This window comes from Schistocerca cancellata, chromosome 1 (genome assembly GCF_023864275.1).
Source record: "Schistocerca cancellata isolate TAMUIC-IGC-003103 chromosome 1, iqSchCanc2.1, whole genome shotgun sequence".
Classification (NCBI taxonomy): domain Eukaryota; kingdom Metazoa; phylum Arthropoda; class Insecta; order Orthoptera; family Acrididae; genus Schistocerca; species Schistocerca cancellata.
In genome coordinates, this window is record NC_064626.1 from 362,864,360 (window position 1) to 362,883,145 (window position 18,786).

Sequence of the window (18,786 nt, forward strand, 5' to 3'; positions counted from 1 at the left end):
TATGTCAAGTGGCCCAGTTAAGTTCTTCAAAGATACCACACAAAGTTCAAAATTCGCAAAGTACGCACATAAACAGACATCTCTATGTGGGTGTGGAACTACCTACTTAGGTCGTAGTGTATAAAATTTTGATCTTCCAGTATGTGAAGTTGTATAGTTGCTCTTATAAATTGTAAAAGTTTCTTTAATACTGTGAGTCTTGTACCTCTTCACTTTCATAACTTTTTGACCTTCAACTGTTACATTTAGTGTTCAAATGGCTCTGAGCACTATGGGACTCAACATCTTAGGTCATAAGTCCCCTAGAACTTAGAACTACTTAAACCTAACTAACCTAAGGACAGCACACAACACCCAGCCATCACGAGGCAGAGAAAATCCCTGACCCCGCTGGGAATCGAACCCGGGAACCCGGGCGTGGGAAGCGAGAACGCTACCGCACGACCACGAGATCTCTCCAGTAAACAAATTGGCATTGAACAACTACAATGCAGTAACCTGCAATGAACAACCACGACAAAGAAATTGACAGGAAACAGCAACAAAGTTTAAGAAATATCTACAATAATGAAAGTGAAAAGAAATCACTGCAGCAATGAAAGTGATAAGAAATCACTGCAGCAATGAAAGTGATAAGAAATCACTGCAGCAATGAAAGTGATAAGAAATCACTGCAGCAATGAAAGTGATAAGAAATCACTGCAGCAATGAAAGTGATAAGAAATCACTGCAGCAATGAAAGTGATAAGAAATCACTGCAGCAATGAAAGTGATAAGAAATCACTGCAACAAAGAAAGTGATAAGAAATCACTGCAACAAAGAAAGTGATAAGAAATCACTGCAACAAAGAAAGTGATAAGAAATCACTGCAACAAAGAAAGTGATAAGAAATAACTGCAACAAAGAAAGTGATAAGAAATAACTGCAACAAAGAAAGTGATAAGAAATAACTGCAACAAAGAAAGTGATAAGAAATAACTGCAACAAAGAAAGTGATAAGAAATAAAAATAATCATTGTAACAAAAAAATTAGTAGGAAACAACTTCAGTGAAGACATACATTACCCTTATTCCGAAATTTGCATCTTCAAAATGGTGTTTGCAGTGTCATCTTTGGAAGCCTCTATCAGGAAGTCTTTTTTGGAGGAAACAAAAAAAATGTGTGTTTCTTCCTTACTCCTGAAATTTAACATATGCTAAATTCAATAACATCCGAGACTATCAATGTAACCCCCCTGCCTGAAGTGATATGGTTTATGCTTATACCATTTTTAATTTAATTTATGATCCTTGTCCTTTCCTCAGCTAGAAAAACAAACTGTTTCCAGAATGAAATATCACTCAGCAATAGAGTGACTTCAGATTTGAAACTGCCTTACAGATTGAAACTGTGTGCTGGCCCAGAACCTGGAACCTTGGCCTTTTGCAAGCAAGTACAGTGCCAACTAAGCTATTCATCAAGTGCAACTTATGGCCCACTGTCACACCTCTGAATCCTTTCTTCTAGCAGTAGAAGTCCCAGAAGGTACACAGTGAAGTTTGGAATATAGGAGAGAGACGTACTGACAGGAGTAAAGCCAAGATGATGGGCCACGAGTCATGCTTGGATAGCTGTCGGTAGAGCACTTGCCCAAAACAGGCATGGGTTCCAGCCCAGGAAGTCAGGAAATACTTTTGTGCTTTACAGACTGTAGAGGTGTGGGCTGTCGATGTGTATCCAGAAATGCTTTCCAATGTTCAGCACGAACCAACAAAACAAGTGATAACTGCGTGGGACCTGAGAAAGTGCTACAACTGGCAGCCACCGGTTCCCATCACTTGATGCACTGAAACATCGATCGCAAAGATACTTTTTTTAATGACTATTAACTTTGAATTAGAGTGGAATAGTTCACTGGTTCGAAGAAACTTTTCCTTTTACAAATGAAGGTCTGCATCTTCAACACCACTTTATCAAAGAAAATGCACTGTACTTTTGTTCTGCGATGTTGACACTTATTTGATGCAATGGATTACATCTGATCACAGAACTGTACTTTGTGCCACATACAGTTCTTACAGGGTACGCAAAATGCCATTTTTTTTTTTTCGTCAAAAACCTAAAATCAACCACCATCTTTGCCATTTACTTCTATCACCAATGTCACCGGATTTTCAGTGAAGTAAAATGTGAGATTGTTAATTACAATATTTTCCTCAGTGTAACTAAAAGATACAGGTGAACTGCAGCAGTGGACTTTCCAATCAACAACTACATGCTCATGGAAGACAATTTCAGTAGATGGTTTCAACTGTCTATTGAATGTGATCAGCAGCAACTTTTAATGGTGAAAAGCATATTTTGCAACAATTATTCAAACACCCAGTTTACAAATGGGTAACCTTCTGTAACACTATACATGTTCATCCTCAATGTTGTCATCCACAAAAACGTTGACATGTGCTTTGGTGCATGATCGGGAAAGGAACTGAGAATTACTCAAAATCTTCTGTGTACTTCACACAGGTTCACATCACTTTACGACAGTTCTCTAGAATTACATCACAGTGTCTCCCAAGAGACACCTACCGAATGACTACCCTAGGGGTCGAAGTGTTTACCTAGGATCAAAAATACGCAGTTAGCTGGCAGCACATTCAAAATACTAGAGTAAGGAATGTTACATTTAACATATCTTTAATTTCAAAGCACACTGCACAAAGATGGAGAAACATGTGGAGGTCAAAGAGTTCATCATTTTTCGTTATTCTCCTGCTGTTTTATGTTAAAAATCCCTTCTACATTTGTGTATACTTCATCCACAATAGAGCGAGATTTTGGACATATCAAATTATGTTGACGCATGCATTCACTTCGTTCATATATCATTAGGTCAAGATGATTACTCAACATCAACAAACATTATTGTTGCTTCTTACATCAGCTTCGCCTACATTAACACTTCAGCATACACACTTCCTTTGCAGCACTAAACGAGTCAGAAAAACCAAACGAATTTCCTTTCATAGGTAGGCTACACGTATATTCAGACATCTCAGCTTTCACTTCTCCTCCTGCTTATTATCAATAAATTAGCGAAGAACATACATTGTCTTAGTTTATATACTAAGTATAAAAGAATTTCGACAATACGAACCTTATTCTGTCTACTGGCGAAAGATAGCATTGTAAGCCATGTTCTGCTATCTTTCTGATGCCACGACCTGTGGCATTTTGATCCCACTTCAGTATTTTCTGAAAAGAGAAACCCAACTACGTTCATCTATTTGCAACACAACTGTTCCTGTTTCATGCGTCAAAAGTAAAAACAACTGTCATAAGATTACCCGTTCACTCCTTGTTAAAGTCTTCGGTGTATTCCAAACCACAGCTGTGGGTGATCTGTAAAATTCGAACAGACACTGAGCAAACGTAAAATAAAAATTGGTGGATTTTTCATCTTCTAGTCCTATTTTCGTGTCACGTTAATAGCGACAACCCAAGAACAATTCCCATTTTCGGTTCATACCGATAACACCGAAATATAGCGTGAAAAATTCTGAAATATTTGAAATTCACTGATTTCTCGACTTTTTAAATGGTATCAAAACACCACAGAAGTGTTCTATAAATAAAACGTTTATTTCTGCTAAGAATTTCACGGACAGAACGCCTCCCTCTGCTAAAGATGTGTCTATACAAACTGATCAATACGGCAGCTTCGCGACCGCGCAGACTGTTTGGAGTTGGGAATTATTTTCTATTGTTAGCAAATGAATTTGGAAATTTTCACAGACTTTCGGTGTTATAGGTGAGAAGAAACAACTTTAACGTGCTCAAAACCAGGAATTTAAAGATCCTTTACAGCAAGACATAATCAGTAACTCATAATTTTACGTTACCCATTTGAAAATTCCGCCATGTTTCTACAGCAGTCTATCAAACACAAACTGTGCTGAAGTCGCACGATACAAATCAAGATTCTAATGTCTCTGACACCACAGCTTATTCCATAGCAGTATGTCAGCACCCTAAACCCATTCAGATATAGTTATTTCATTACTCATAAACGACAGAAATATTTGTCACTGTTGAAATTTAGATGAGTGTACTGTGAACTAAAATGACCTAAGAATTTGTACATTTTAAGGATAACTAGCATTGTTATACAACTCAATATTTCATTACGCTGAATACACATTAGAAATCAGTAGAAAAAGAAAACGTTCAAAACACATTAAACATGTATTGCAGATAAATTCTTATATTAGATTGTGACGGACTGAAATATTTATTAAAATAGACGATGTAATCCAGTACAGTAAGATTTGAAAATGAATATCACATAATCTCAGTTATGGGTAGGGCAAGTAGCAAGCTTCGATGTAAAAGTATAATATTGTGAAACTGCAGTTTGTCTACAAAAGAGCCCACTTAGGAATACATGCTCCCTTTTGCTTTAGTACGTGGGATCTAAAGGAGGTCCAATTAAAAAAGCGCACTAGAAACATCGCAAAGATAGTTTAACACTGGTGCTGGAGGTGTGTTTATAGCCATACAAAATGCGATAACATCTTGTGACAGTTGTAATGATTCCAATGCGAAATAATTTTGGTGAAGACAAATGTTAAAGGTGTATCAAACATGGTCATGGATGCATTTATAGACCCCTGCTGCAGGAGCAGCAGTGGAGGAACATTTGAATGGAAACTTGGAGAACATTTCACGTAAATCTCCTGGGCATATTGTAGTATAAGGTGGAGACTTCAGCTTACCATCTAAGGACTGGGAGACTCAAGTGATTAGGGCAGATAGCAGGCACAGGGAGTGGTGTGAAATTGTTTTGAGTACCTTATATGAAAATTACATTGAGCAGTTAAGGGGGGCAAAGACAGGTGAGAAGTGATACCAAGGAACAGGAGCCACAGAAACAGAACAGTTTCTGACACTTTCATCATTGGCACAAACAACAGATTTACCTTGTTGCGTCAGTCAACTAATGAAGAGGATCAAGTAGATGTGAGTGTAGTCAGCACTTAACAGACTTTCTCTAGGAAACCAACTGTATCAAAAAATGAAGAAAGTAAGAGGAAAATTCTATTGTTAGGTAGTGGCCATGGAAGAGGTGTAGGCCAGATCATTCACAAAAAATTATGTGACCGGTACCACGTCACAAGTATTTTGAAGCCCAGAGCATGTCATAGCCAAGTGATAGAGGATGCAGGATTATTGTGCAAGGGTTTTACAAAGCAGGATCATGTTCGTGATAGTGAGTGGAGCAGGAAACAGAGTTGATAGGGATCAGGGCTACAATATTGAGTGTGACCTGGTAAAAATAGCACCTACAACGAAACATACAATTGTTGATTTGGTTACTGCTTTCATACAGTGTGGTTGGCCCCAATTGAACAGCTTTGTAAGGAGGGTCAGTATGTATCAAAAAAAGTAGAAAGTAGGAGGAAAATTCTATTGTTAGGTAGTGGCCATGGAAGAGGTGTGGGCCAGATCCTGCACGAAAAATTAGGTGACAGGTACCACGTCACAAGTATTTTCAAGCCCAGAGCACGTCATAGTCAAGTGATAGAGGATGCAGGATTATTGTGAAAGGGTTTTACAAAGCAGGATCATGTCGTAATAGTGAGTGGAGTGGGAAACTGTGTTGATAGGGATCAGAGCTACAATATTGAGTGTGACCTGGTAAAAATATCACCTACAACGAAATATACAATTGTTGACTTGGTTACTGCTTTCATACAGTGTGATCGGCCCCAACTGAACAGCTCTGTCAATAGTGTCAGTATGGTGCTAGATCAGATGCTTCAGGCGGCTACTTTGTCAGGCATATGTTTGGTTCCTGTTGATGACATTTGTAGGTGGGACTTCATAAGACATGACCTGCATCTCATAGGAAAGGGAAGGGTAAATTGACTGGAATGGTAGCATCATCTTTAGAGGGGTTGGGACTGCAACTCATGGGAGTACTTCTTTTTTAGTCTAATAATTTAACATTTAGTCTAATAATTCAACATTGGTTGAAATTAAGCTTAGTGAGAAGCTCAGAGGTACAGGTACTAGAGATGTTAAAACATTACAAGATTCTCATAACAGTACAGTGAAAAATAAGGTTAGTATATCACAAGATTCTCACAACAGTACAGTGAAAAATAATGTTAGTATATTGTATCAGAATATTAGGGCATTAGAAAACAAAGTAGATGAGCTTCTTGTTTGTTTAGAAGATTTAGAAACTGAAGGTGGAATAGATGTACTATGTCTGTCTGAACATCATATAGTCACAGGTATGGAAATGGTAAATGTAGTGTGGATATAAGCTTTCAGCACTGTAAGTAGAGACGCTATGAAGAGAGCAGGAGTGCAGCTGAGTTTAAACCAAATAAGGGTACTTTTACAATTGTAGGTGTGCACAGGTCCCCATTGGGAAATTTTCAGGTCTTTTTGAAAAACTTGTATTCTTTGTTGTACTATCCGTCAGACAGAGGGAAACAAATTATTGTTTGTGAGGATTTCAATGTAGATTTTCTGAAAGAGCCTCACAGAAAGCTTGACTTTGAAGTATTACTTGGTTCTTTCAAATCGACAGCAGTTATTGATTTTACTACTCAGGTCATACAAGAAAGCAGCACACTGATAGATAATGTTTTTATAGACCAAGATAAATTTAATGAAATAAAAAATTTTCCTGTTAAGAATGGTCAGTATGATCATGATACACAGCTAGTTGCAGTATATGACGTAGCTCCATACAGTAATGCGAAACAGTCCTCCAAAGTAGTGCATTCAATTAATGATTTAACAATTGAAAATTTTAGTGAAAGCTTGCAACAATTAGACTGGGAAGAGGTGTACAGGGAACCTGATGCTAAATTAAAATTTAACCTATTTGATGACACTTTTGTGAGTATAATTGAAAACAGTTTTCCTAGGAAAACAGTGAAATATAATTGTAAGAAACCATCTAAACAACCATGGCTTACTAAAGGGACTAAAATATCTTGTAAACAGAAAAGGGAGGAGTAATGATCCAGAAATATTTTGAAACTGCACTGTATTTTATTTAAAAAATCCAGAAGTATGTGCAGTATGTGTGAGATCAGCACATCAGATAATAAAATTAAAACAATCTGGAACATTGTTAATAGGGAAACAGGACAACTGAACACACAGGAAGACTGTACTTCTATCAGACTCAATGAAAAGTTTGTTAACAAGAAGTCAGAAGTAGAAAACATTTTAATAATCATATTTTAAGTGTTGAAGAGAAAATAGGATCCAGCTTTTCATTAGAAAATGCAAGGAAGAATATGGAAGAGGCAATACCTATGTAATTTGATAAAATTGAAATTCAACTCACACCTCCTACTAAAATTAGGAAAATAACAAAATTCACTCAAAAGTAAAAGCTCACATGGAATTGATGGCAATTCCAACGGAGGGCTAAAAGCGTGTTCCCGACAGATAACATCATCCAGTAGAATATTTTGTGATCTCTCAAAGGCTTTTGATTATGTGAATCATGAAATTCTTCTAGATAAGCTTAAATATTGCGGTATGAGTGGGACAGTGCACCAATGATTTAGAATGCAGAAGTCTGAAATTAACAGTAGAGATAGTCAGCAAAAATCAGCAGTGTCTTCTAACTGGGGAGGTATCAAGAATGGTGTCCACCAGGTTCAGTTTTGGGTCGCTTATTGTTCTTAATATGTATTAGTGACTTGAAACTCTACACCCACGAAGATGCAAAGCTGATTCATTTTGCTGATGATACAAGAATAGTAATCATACCCATCAAACAAGAATCAGTTGAGGAAATTGTAAATAATGCCTTTCAGAAAATTATTAAGTGTTCTCTGCCAATGAACTCTCACAAAATTTGAGAAAACACAGCATATGCAATTCAGTATAGAAAATTGCATAACACCACTGATAAATATAGATTATGAGCACAACTCTGTTCCTAAGGCAAAATATTCAAAACTTCTGGGTGTGTGCACTGATGAGAAATTGAATTGGAAGAAACACATAGATGATCTGCTGACACAGTTAGGTTCAGCTACTTATATTATTATGGTTATTGCGAATTTTGGTGATAAACATATCAGTAAATTAGCCTACTATGCCGATTTTCATTCACTACTTTCTATTGGCATAATATTTTGGGCAACTCATCATTAAGAGAGAAAGTATTCATTGCACAAAAGTCTGTAATCAGGATAAAAGCTGGGGCTTACCCAAGATCAGCTTGCAGACGGTTATTTAAGGAAGTCGGGATATTCTCAGTATCTTTGCAATACATATATTCACTTATGAAATTACTTATTAATAACCTTTCCCAGTTCAAAAATAACAGCCAAGTGCATACCTACAACACTAGAAGAAAGGACAATCTGCACTGTGCTAGGTTAAATCTGACTTTGGGACAGAAAGGGGTGAATTATGCTACCACAAAAATCTTTGGTCATTTGCCCAATAGTATTAAAAGTCTGACAGATAACCAACCAACATTTAAAAAGAATTTAAAAGAATTTCTGAATGACAACTCCTATGAGTAATCATTAGATGAATCTTAAGATATGAAGTAGTAACTTTAAAAAAATTAATTATTTTGTGTAAAGAAAACTTATGTTGAAGTGAGGTATTCCACACCATTACAAAATGTCATATTCATGATCTATGGAATAAGTATTAATGTATGTATACATGTATGTATGTATGATAAAATTCCGCACTTGTGTCTTGTAAACAAAATACTAGTGTACAGAATATAAGACCAACTACTTGACTGGGAGTTTCTAGAAACCAGAATACAGCATTTCATTTTGAATGGAGGGAAGCCTTTAGACGAAAAAGTAACTTTGGGCATGGCTAGGAGAGTGTTATAGCACCATTATATTTCGCAATATATATAAATGACCTAGCAGATAACATCACAAGTTCAATGAGGCTTTTTGCGGATGACATTATTAGATACAGAGAAATAATGATGATGGAAAATTGTGTAGAAATGCAGGAAGACCTGCAAAGGATTGACACCTGGTGCATGGGGTGGCAGTTGATCCTCAACATAGGTGAACGTAACGTATTGCGAATACAAAGATAGACAGACGAATTATTGTATGATCACACAATTGTAAAACAATCACTGGAAGCAGTTACCTCCATAAAATATCTTGGAGTGTGCATACAGAGCGATGTGAAGTGGAAAGATCACATAAAATGAATTACAGGCAAGACAGATCCCAGACATATCCACTGTAGGAATCCTCTGGAAACGTAGTCCATCAACAAAAGAAGTCGCATACAAAACCCTCATTCGACCAATACTTGAATATTACTCACCAATATGGGATCCATATGCGACATGATTAATAGAGGAAATAGAGAAGGTCCAAAGAATAGCAGCACATTCTGTTACAAGTTCATTTAGTAAGCACAAAAGCCTCGGAGATATAATCTTTGAACTCCAATGGCAGACATAGCAAGAGAGGTGTTCTGCACCATGGTATGGTTTAGCATTAAAGTTCCAGTAGTGTACGTTCCTAGAAGAGTCGATAAATGTATTGCTACCTCTTGCAAAAAGACCATGAAGATAAAATTACAGGGATTCGATCCCACACAGAGGCTTACTGGCAGTCGTTTTCCTTATGAAATATTCGTGACTGGAACAGGAAAGAGGGGACATAAAAGTGGTACACAAAGTGCCCTCTGTCACACACCACAAGGTGGCTCATGGGGTATAGCTGTAGATATAGATGTACACATACAAGGGTGGAACGAACGCTAAAAACCTTGAAATCAGACTAATGAAAGTTGGCACAGATGTGAACTGATACAGTAATCACTCTTCCCACGCTCCATCTGTGAATATACAGTATATTAAAAAGTATACTCTGTTGCACCATTTATACTTATTCATAAAGTATAGATGTAGAAATATTCATCCATAAGTGGGGACTAGAGGGGGCATTTGCCCCCTCATGAAATTTGGAATTTTACTCAATTATTCAGGTATCAGACTAATTTACCTTAGAAACATTGTGTGGATGTCTGTCAGTAATTTTATGTACAACAAAATGCGTGTTCTTAATTCTTAGGATGGGAAACATTCCCAAATTTATCAAAACAGTGGTATCAAGAACAGCAATTTTAGCATTTTGTATTATGAATGAGACAAACACAATACTGGTGTACACCAACTGCCGTTATGTCATCATCAGGTACAAATGTAAGTATGTGGTGCAGTGAAATTTTGTTGGATCATAGATTTTAAACTAAAGTATCTCCACTTCCAGAGACGTAAATTCTAATGTTGGAATTAAGAATAAAACAAGGGGGTTAATTCATTGTAAATGTGATGCAAGACTGTTTAATTAAGACGAAATATTTTTCATAGTAAATAATGAACTATAGACAAGTTGCAAGAGTTCCACATAGAAGAAAATAATTGAACAATAAACTTTGGTGACATATTCCAAAGATGTGGCTGAACAAAATATCCTTGTTTTTAATAGATCCTAAATTACAGAGAAATAAGATATTATAGTGATATTAATTAGGTGAGTGAAGCAGCTGTGATTATACAACATACAATTTTTTAACACAATGAGAAAAATTATAGTAACTGAAGTAAAGGAAAATGTGACATGTGAGTAAGCGGGGTAATTTACAACATGGACTGGGTGGGAATATGAGTAGTACCTGTAGTTACAAGTGGCGACTAAGGGAACTATGTCTGGTTATGCAGTACTAAGCTTGGGCTAATGGACATGTGTTTATTAATTTCCAAAATTTCAAGATAGTACATTTTCCTTCCTTCATGGATGTGATGTAGTACTTCATGTTTCACCTTGTAACTATGGCCTTCTTTAAGCAGGTGGCATGCAAAATTAGTCTCCTTTTCTTAATTTCGAATTTTGTGATGTTATTTCAAGTGGGAACACGCTGCCCTGCCACACTGATCTACATAGAATTTTACACAGCTACAAGTAATTTTATATATTCCACTCTTTTTCCAAAGCTGGAAAGCTGTCTTTACCACTGGTCAAAAAGTGTCCATAGTGTTTTGCACGCAAAATTATGTTTCTACATTCCTGGATTTAAGCTTCTTGGCTACATTCAGTGATACTTTTCCTAGGTATGGAATAGTGCACCATTTGTTGCGTTTTTGAAGTGGTGGGTTAAGGACAGGGTAAATAAGAACGAAAACCTGTTGCTTCTAGTTTTTGTGTATTATGGAGTACAATAAAGTAGGAAGATAGCCATTGTTCGACGCTAGTTGTTTCACTGTATTAACTCCATTTGAAAGCTGTCGTCACTCAGGGGACTGATATTAGGTGAGGCATCATTGCTTGAAAGACAGCATGTTTATGGGTCACTGGGTGATGAGAATTGGTTGGTATTACCAAATCTGTGTTGGTGGGTTTTCTATAAGTATTGAAAGTATGAGTACAGTCATTTATGTCTATTATTAGATCTAAATAAATTATACATTTACCTCCAGACTCCACTGTGAATTTTATATTGTTGTGTTTAGAAATTAGTTGCTTGATAAATTTTTGAAGTTGTCTGTTAGTATCTGCCCATCAGCGTAACACATCATCAACATACAAAAAACAATATCCAACCATGGAAGAGAGTGGATTATTTTCCAAATACTGTGTTTTAAAATTGTCCATGAACATTTCAGCAATGACTGGACTGAGGGGGAGGGGCGATCTTACAGCTAGACCATCCAACTGTTTGTATATCCTGCCATTTGCATGGAAATATTTAGACAGGCTTCTGTATGCTAACCTGATGTCATCTGGGACAACAGTGTTAACTCCTGATTTATCTAGTACATCTGTGAGAATGTTTAGGTACTTCTGAACATGTGTCTTCGTGAAAAAGTAGCTATGTCAAATGAAACCAACTTGGCACTAAGGGGGATTTGCATATCTATTAACTTGTTCACCAAGTCAGCTGAATTAAGGATACCATGACTTGGATAAATTTCTCTGAATACCCAAGGGTGTAGAGATACAGTGTGAGTGAGACGTCACTCCCAAGTTTTAAATGTCCATTAATTTTTTATTGATGAATATTTGCACACTGAACAAGATGTAGTCTGTTCTTAGAACCATGAGAATATGTGTATTACACTACAATTCCAAATATGCTCCAGCATTGTTGACCAAAGAACATAAATGTATAGGAATGTCATCAATTGACTTGTGCAGGAAAGTCCCAGGTACATTTCCGAGGACAGTTGCGGTCTTCTCCTCTGCCACGTCCAGGATGCTTGGATTTGTTTGGTACATCTCTTTTATGGCCCAACACGACAAGAAGAAGTTGCAAGGGATGAGGTCGGGATTTCTCGGAGGCCATTCATTGGATACTCGCCGTCCCAGTCAACGTCCTGCAAAGTGTTCGTCCAGCCAGTCACGAACAATGCAGGCAAGACGATGTGGTGCTCCTTCTTACTGAAAAAGTATACTAAGGCGCTGCAGTCATGGACTGTGCGCCTGGTCCCGGTGGAGGTTCGAGTCCTACCTCGGGCATGGGTGTGTTTGTGTGTTTGTCCTTAAGGTAATTTAGGTTAAGTAGTGTGTACACTTAGGGACTGATGACCTTAGCAGTTAAGTCCCATAAGATTTCACACACATTTGAACATTTTTTAAAAAGTATATGTGTTACATCATCCCACAGCTGTATCAGAGGAAGCACATATTCATTCAGCATCTGTCGATATCGATTGCTGTTGATGGCGTCTCACAATATGAATGGACCAATGAGACAAGATTTTGTCATACTGTACCATATTGTCAATTTTGGTAGACTTTCTGAGTTCTCAACTGCCATTTTTGTATATGTTTCTGCCCAATAATGGCAGCTCTGTCGACTGACGAATCTACCAACATGAAACACCACCTCATCAGTCCAAATAATGTTCTTGAACAAATCCAGCCAAGTGTTGTGCCATGACAGCATATTCCATCCACATGTCACACTCCTCCTTTGATAACTCCTGAACATAATGGGGTTTCCAGTACTTCCAGCTAAGGTCCTTCTTTAGCACAACATGCACAGTGCGCCTGCTGAGTCCACTGTACGAGCTGTCTAGCGTGTCGATTTACCAGGACTGCAGTTGAAAATGTCCTTCACTGCCGCTACATTTTCTGGTGATCACGCCATTGAAAGTTGTCCTCTTGGTCGTTTATTGCACTGAGCCAGTTGTCATTAGCTTGGCGTGACAATTCCTAACGGATTTAGTCTTGCGTGTGGCATGAGTCCCATGAAAACATCGCCATCAACGCTGAACAAGGACTACACACCATCATATTTCAAACTGCAAGGCGACCTGGGCGCGTTGTTGTAAAGTCAACAATCCTGCCATCTCGTCGTTCAGCATAAGAAGATGCTATGGACGTTCAAGGTATTCTCAGAGATCCTGTAAAAAAACACAACAATGTTCATTAATAAATATCAACAATCACAAAATTTATTGACATTTAAACCAGCGAGTGACTTCTTATCCACCCTGTAGAGCTAGAGGTAAAAGTGTCTACTCATGTCTCCTTGCTTGATGTACAACATTGGTGAGTCTACTGTGTCCAGATAGATGTAATATTCCTATCCCACAGGTCAAATACTATTAATAAAAATATAGTATATCATCATAATTTGTTGGATGAAATTAATCCGAGCAGGTCAGCAGGGAAAAAAATCGCTGAACTAAAAATTATTGAATGAAGTTTTGGGAATACATTTGCCTAGAGAACATATTTAAGTGATCAACATTGCAAGATCACAGGTTGATGTAAGTGTGAGATAAGAGATTACACATGTAAAATGCCGATACAGTAATAAACGTTGTAACCACCAGAATGTTGAATTCAAACATTCAGATGTGGGTACATTGTATTGTACTGGTGCTGGATGTCAGTTTGCGTGATGCAGTTCCATGCCTGTTGCACTTGGTCAGTCAATATATGGGCAGTTAGTGCCGCTGGTGGATGATGCTGGAGTTGTCGTCCAATGATGTCCTTCTATGAGCTCAATTGGAGACACATCTTTTAATCAAGCAGGTCAAGGCAAGTTATCGATACTCTGTAGAACATGGTGGGTTACGATAGCGGTATGTGAGCCAGCGTTATCCTGTTGTAAAACATCTCGTGGCATAGTGTTCATGAATGGCGACACAAGAGGTTGAACTACCAAATTCATGTACAAATTTGCTGTCAAGGTGCATGCAATAACCATGGGAGTGCTCCTGCTGTCATACAAAATCGCAACCCAGACCATAACTCTAGGTGTAGAGCCTGTCTGTCTAGTTTGCAGACAGGTTGTTGCCGACTCTAAATTGGCCTCCTTCTAATCAACACGTGACCAGAACTGGCACTGAGGTAGAACCAAGTTTCATCAGAAAACACAATAGACCTCCACCCTACCCTCAAATGAGCTGTTGCTTGACGCCACTGAAATCACAAATGACTATGGTTTGGGGTCAGTGAAATGCATGCTACAGGGCATCTGGCTCGGGGCTGTTCTTGAAGTAATACATTTTTAACAGTTCGTTGTGCGCTGTGGTGACAACTGCTGCACAAATTGCTGATGCAGATGCACTGTGATGCGCCAGAGCTATATGCCAAACACGATCGTCTTCCCCCTCAGTAATGCCACATGACCATCAGGAGGTTGGTCTTCTTGGGACCCCACATTCTCGTGACAACTGCCGCCCAACAAACATGTACAGTGGCTAAATTCCTGCCAAGTCTTTCTGCAATATCGCATGAGGAACACCCAGCTTCTTGTTGCCCTATTACATGACCTCAGTCATACTCAGGGAGCTGTTGATAATGGCGTCTTTGTTGCCCTAACATCAACTTACCATATCCTATTCCAAAAGTAGGTAACAGTCACGATCTTTACAGTGTGTATTTAAAGCAAACCAGATTTGCATCCATATAGTGACACTGCTAGCGTCACTCTTACACGACTGATGTGAAATTTGAATACAAATAATCTTTAAAATGTATAAACACCACTACCAACTTTCGTTTATGCTGCACAACTCATTTTTGGCTGGAATTCTTTTTCCATCAGTATTTTTTGTGTCTCAAACAAAAGGCATTTTGTGAAGGAGTAGAGTTCAGTAGTTGTACTATAGAAGATAAAGGTACCGTGGTTCTCATGAAAATAACTATTTATTTAGCACCACAAGACAACACTACAGTAAATGCACATGTATTTTTACAGTCATGTTGCAATGGAAAATGATAAAGAGAAGCAAAGACCAACTTCTCCAATGTTTAGCGTTATTTTAAACTGAGTTTATATTTCGTGGCATCAATTACAGCCACATACTACTACTCCCTACCCAGCGACAATCTTGAGGTACTTGTTTGGAAAGCGCACTGTACAACCAGAACGTGTAACTCATTGGATTGGCTGATGACACTGGATGGTTGATGACTGCAGTTGTTTGTTTACCTGAAGTTGATGTGGATGATCTGGGATCCACATTCTTCAGCGGGAAGGCTGGTTTGAGTCTGTGAATGGAGATAGTCTTTTGACCATAACGTCTTTCAACAACAAAAAGTTTTTCAGAGCATTTATGCACCACATATGGTCCATCATGGATAGGATGGAAAGGTTTCCTCTGTGCATTATGTCTTACAATTATATGTGAAGAGATCATAAGTTCAGGATGGATGGATGAAGATGAATGTTGTAGCATGATGATTAACATTTACTGGTTTAAGTGACACCACATGCTACTTCAAGAAATGAAATTTGGAAGATCACACTCCACTGCTGTAGGATCAAATAAATCAGTTGGGGGTCTAGTCATCATGCCATAAGTGATTTCTGCAGTAGTAGTGTTATACTGTGGAATCTAATAAGTATGAAGACCCATTTAAAATTGCTGGTAAGTTGTCGACCGAGTCATCTGAAAGTTGGGCTCTTAGTGCTGCCTTGATGTCACAATGTCACTGTTCAAATTTGCTATTCATTGCTAGATAGTAAGCAGTGGTTTTGATGTGGTAAGCCTTGTGCCATTGTGATGTGAGTAAACAATTGGTAATTAAACTACCGTTCTCTGTGGGTGGTGACAATTTTTGGGACTCCAAAACATTGAATCCATGATGACAGGAGAATGCTGGCAACATTTTTTGCAGTGAAACTGCCTCAGACCAACATGTAAACTTGTTGGTCATTCTTAAGAGATAGGCAAAGCGTCGAGAGCAAGCTAATGGTCCCACTAGATCAAAATGGATATGCAAGAAGCGATTATCAACTTCACTGAAAGTTCCACAAGACTGATTGTGTTTTGAAATTTTTGTTCATTGATAGCAAGTACATGTTTTTGCCCAAAGCTTTACACCTCATTTCAATGCAGGCCAAATGAAGCACTGTGCCTTTGATACCAGGATGACCCAAGTCAGGTGGTGTATGGAAGACTTATCATTGGTAGGATGGAGGAACATATGAGGTGAGATTACCTGTAGAATTATCACTAAGTAGCTCTGACCCAATGGATAACAATGTTGTTATAAATGATACGGAACACAAGACTGAATTCTACACTTTGGCCAGTTCTGGGTCATTACTTTGTGCCTTAACAATATCTTCATATGAAATGCTGGCTGGTAACATGATGTCTGACATTCTTAAGAATGTCTTAGCAACAAAATTCTCTCCTCCTGAAAGGTGTAATATTTCTCTGGTGTACTGACTGTGAAATTGCAGTTGGCACAGATGGCTGGGTGTTGCTGTCCCTAGGCGCTGTTTAAAGGCAAATGTTAATATCTTGTAGTCTGTGAATACCGCAAATTATTTGCCTTCGAGAAGATATCGAAATGTATGACTGCCAACAGTTCACAACATAGATACTAGAGCTATGTTGCGTGTCATTCGCAGACATCAGAAATACACAAGTAGTTCCAGGATCCCTTCTCGCAGCTGGTGTAAAGAAGCGCATCAGCCATCTAAATCAAATGAAGAGCTATTGAGGAATGAGCAAGCTGTGTTGCAGTAGAAAATTCTTCTTTTAAGTTCTTGAATGATTTGTTGGTCCTTGTGGCAGGACGTTTATCTTTCCTCTGTGCATTATTCACAAGTTAAATAAGGATTGTCGGATTTCTGCAGTATGTGGTAGCATGCATCTGTAGAAATTCACCACTCTTAAAAGAACAGCATACATCTGCTACTGTTTGAGGATGAGGAAATACTTCGATCATTTTCGCTTTCCCTTTTAATGATGAAGGTCCTTGAGATGAAAAACGATAAACCAGAAGTAGTATCTCTCTCTCGAAAAATGTGTTTACCTGCAATAATGTCGAGGCCATATTTAGCCAGCCATTGAAGAAGTTGTTGCAGATGCATTATACTCGTATGTTCTTCATCCGATGCTGAAAAAACGAAAATATCATATAAATAGTTATAAGCAAAGACGAATCGTTCAAAATTCTTTGAATAAATCGCTGGAATGTCTGATTGCATTGCAAAAACCAAATGGTACTTTCAAAAATTCTAAAAAACCAAATGATATAATCACAGCTGTTTTATGCACATCATCTGGCACAACAGGAACGTAGTGATAAGTTCAAATAAGGTCAATTTTAGAGACTATCTTTCTGTTGGAGAGTTGGCAGTTAAAATCATGTAAATGAGATATTGGGTAGCAGTGTGGCACTGTGACTGCATTTAAGGCTTTATAATCTCCATAGGGACACCAAGTTTCATCTTTTTTTGGAACAAGGGGAAGAAGACTAGAATTATATTTCGCGAAGGACGACATATTCCAAGGCTGATCATCTTCTGAAATACAAGTTTTGCTGGTAACCATATTTTTAGTGACAAGGGTCTGGATTGAAGTCTGATAGTTGTGACTGAGTGTTGCACATTAAATTCAGGAAAATCATAATCAGGTTTCGCTGTGAGAATGTTAGGACATCTCTTTAGGAAGTCTCGATATTTCTGCTCTGGGTCAATCAAAACCACTAATCTCTTATTAGATACATCTGCAGAACCTATACTAATGATTAAAGTTTGTCAGTCATGCAACTTCTTTGACTTACACTCAAGTAATGGACCATAATAACTTAAAAAATCGGTACCAGTAATTGGCTGACGAATGTTTGCAAGAAGACAAGGCCATGGAAATCTTCTTTGAAGCCTTACTTCAAGGTTCAGTAGATGTTAACTACATGTGTGTGATGGAACTGGTTACGTCTTAAAGTTGAACGTTTTTGCTATCTAATAGCGTCGCTGGCAGTACATAAACGTCGGTTGTGGAATCAATCAGAGATCGAAGATTTGTGTTGTAGTCAATTATAAACAGATGATGAGACGATTTAGCCTCCTCACACTGTCCCACGCCAAGATGAACGCTTCCAGTTAATATGATGTCAGTCCTTATTAACTGAAACAGCAACCAAACTTTATCTTTGATGTGACTGCAATTTAATAGATAAGTGCTAATCGGACTTAGCTGTTTCAGGGTACTTTTTAACCAGAGGGCGGCTGCTCAGCAGTTTTCTCACAATGAAAAAGGGTTTCGCAATAACCATTGCCAAGACGTTTTCTGTTTGACTTATATATTCTGTTTAGACATAACATGAAGTAGACACGCCTTTTGTGTCACATTACTGTTACTCCCATCACAGGTCATAATTTTTAGTATTGCATCACACACTGTAACAAAGGTCACAACACACAATCCTCACTGCAATTTTCAAGATGCAGTCAGTGGAGCTGAAGTGAATGTATGACACAACATGTAGCACATATCTCCACCCTGACT

The 18,786-nt window shown here is 38.0% G+C and overlaps 1 protein-coding gene across 2 annotated transcripts in view; it reads right to left on the reverse strand.

Moving 5' to 3' along the window:
• Window positions 1–3,936, reverse strand: part of LOC126174517 (PAS domain-containing serine/threonine-protein kinase) — a 284,535-nt gene extending 280,599 nt beyond the window's left edge. The window contains exons 1-3 of one of the 2 annotated variants that reach the window (XM_049921043.1): window positions 3,884–3,936; window positions 3,329–3,383; window positions 3,139–3,236 (exon numbers count right to left, since the gene is read on the reverse strand). In XM_049921043.1, the coding sequence (XP_049777000.1) occupies window positions 3,139–3,236; window positions 3,329–3,383; window positions 3,884–3,903 (173 nt within the window). In that variant the 5' untranslated portion in view covers window positions 3,904–3,936. Of the gene's footprint in view, window positions 1–3,138; window positions 3,255–3,328; window positions 3,384–3,883 lie in introns of both variants that reach the window. The other variant, XM_049921042.1, reaches the window with a different exon arrangement.
• Window positions 3,937–18,786: the final 14,850 nt, after the last annotated feature.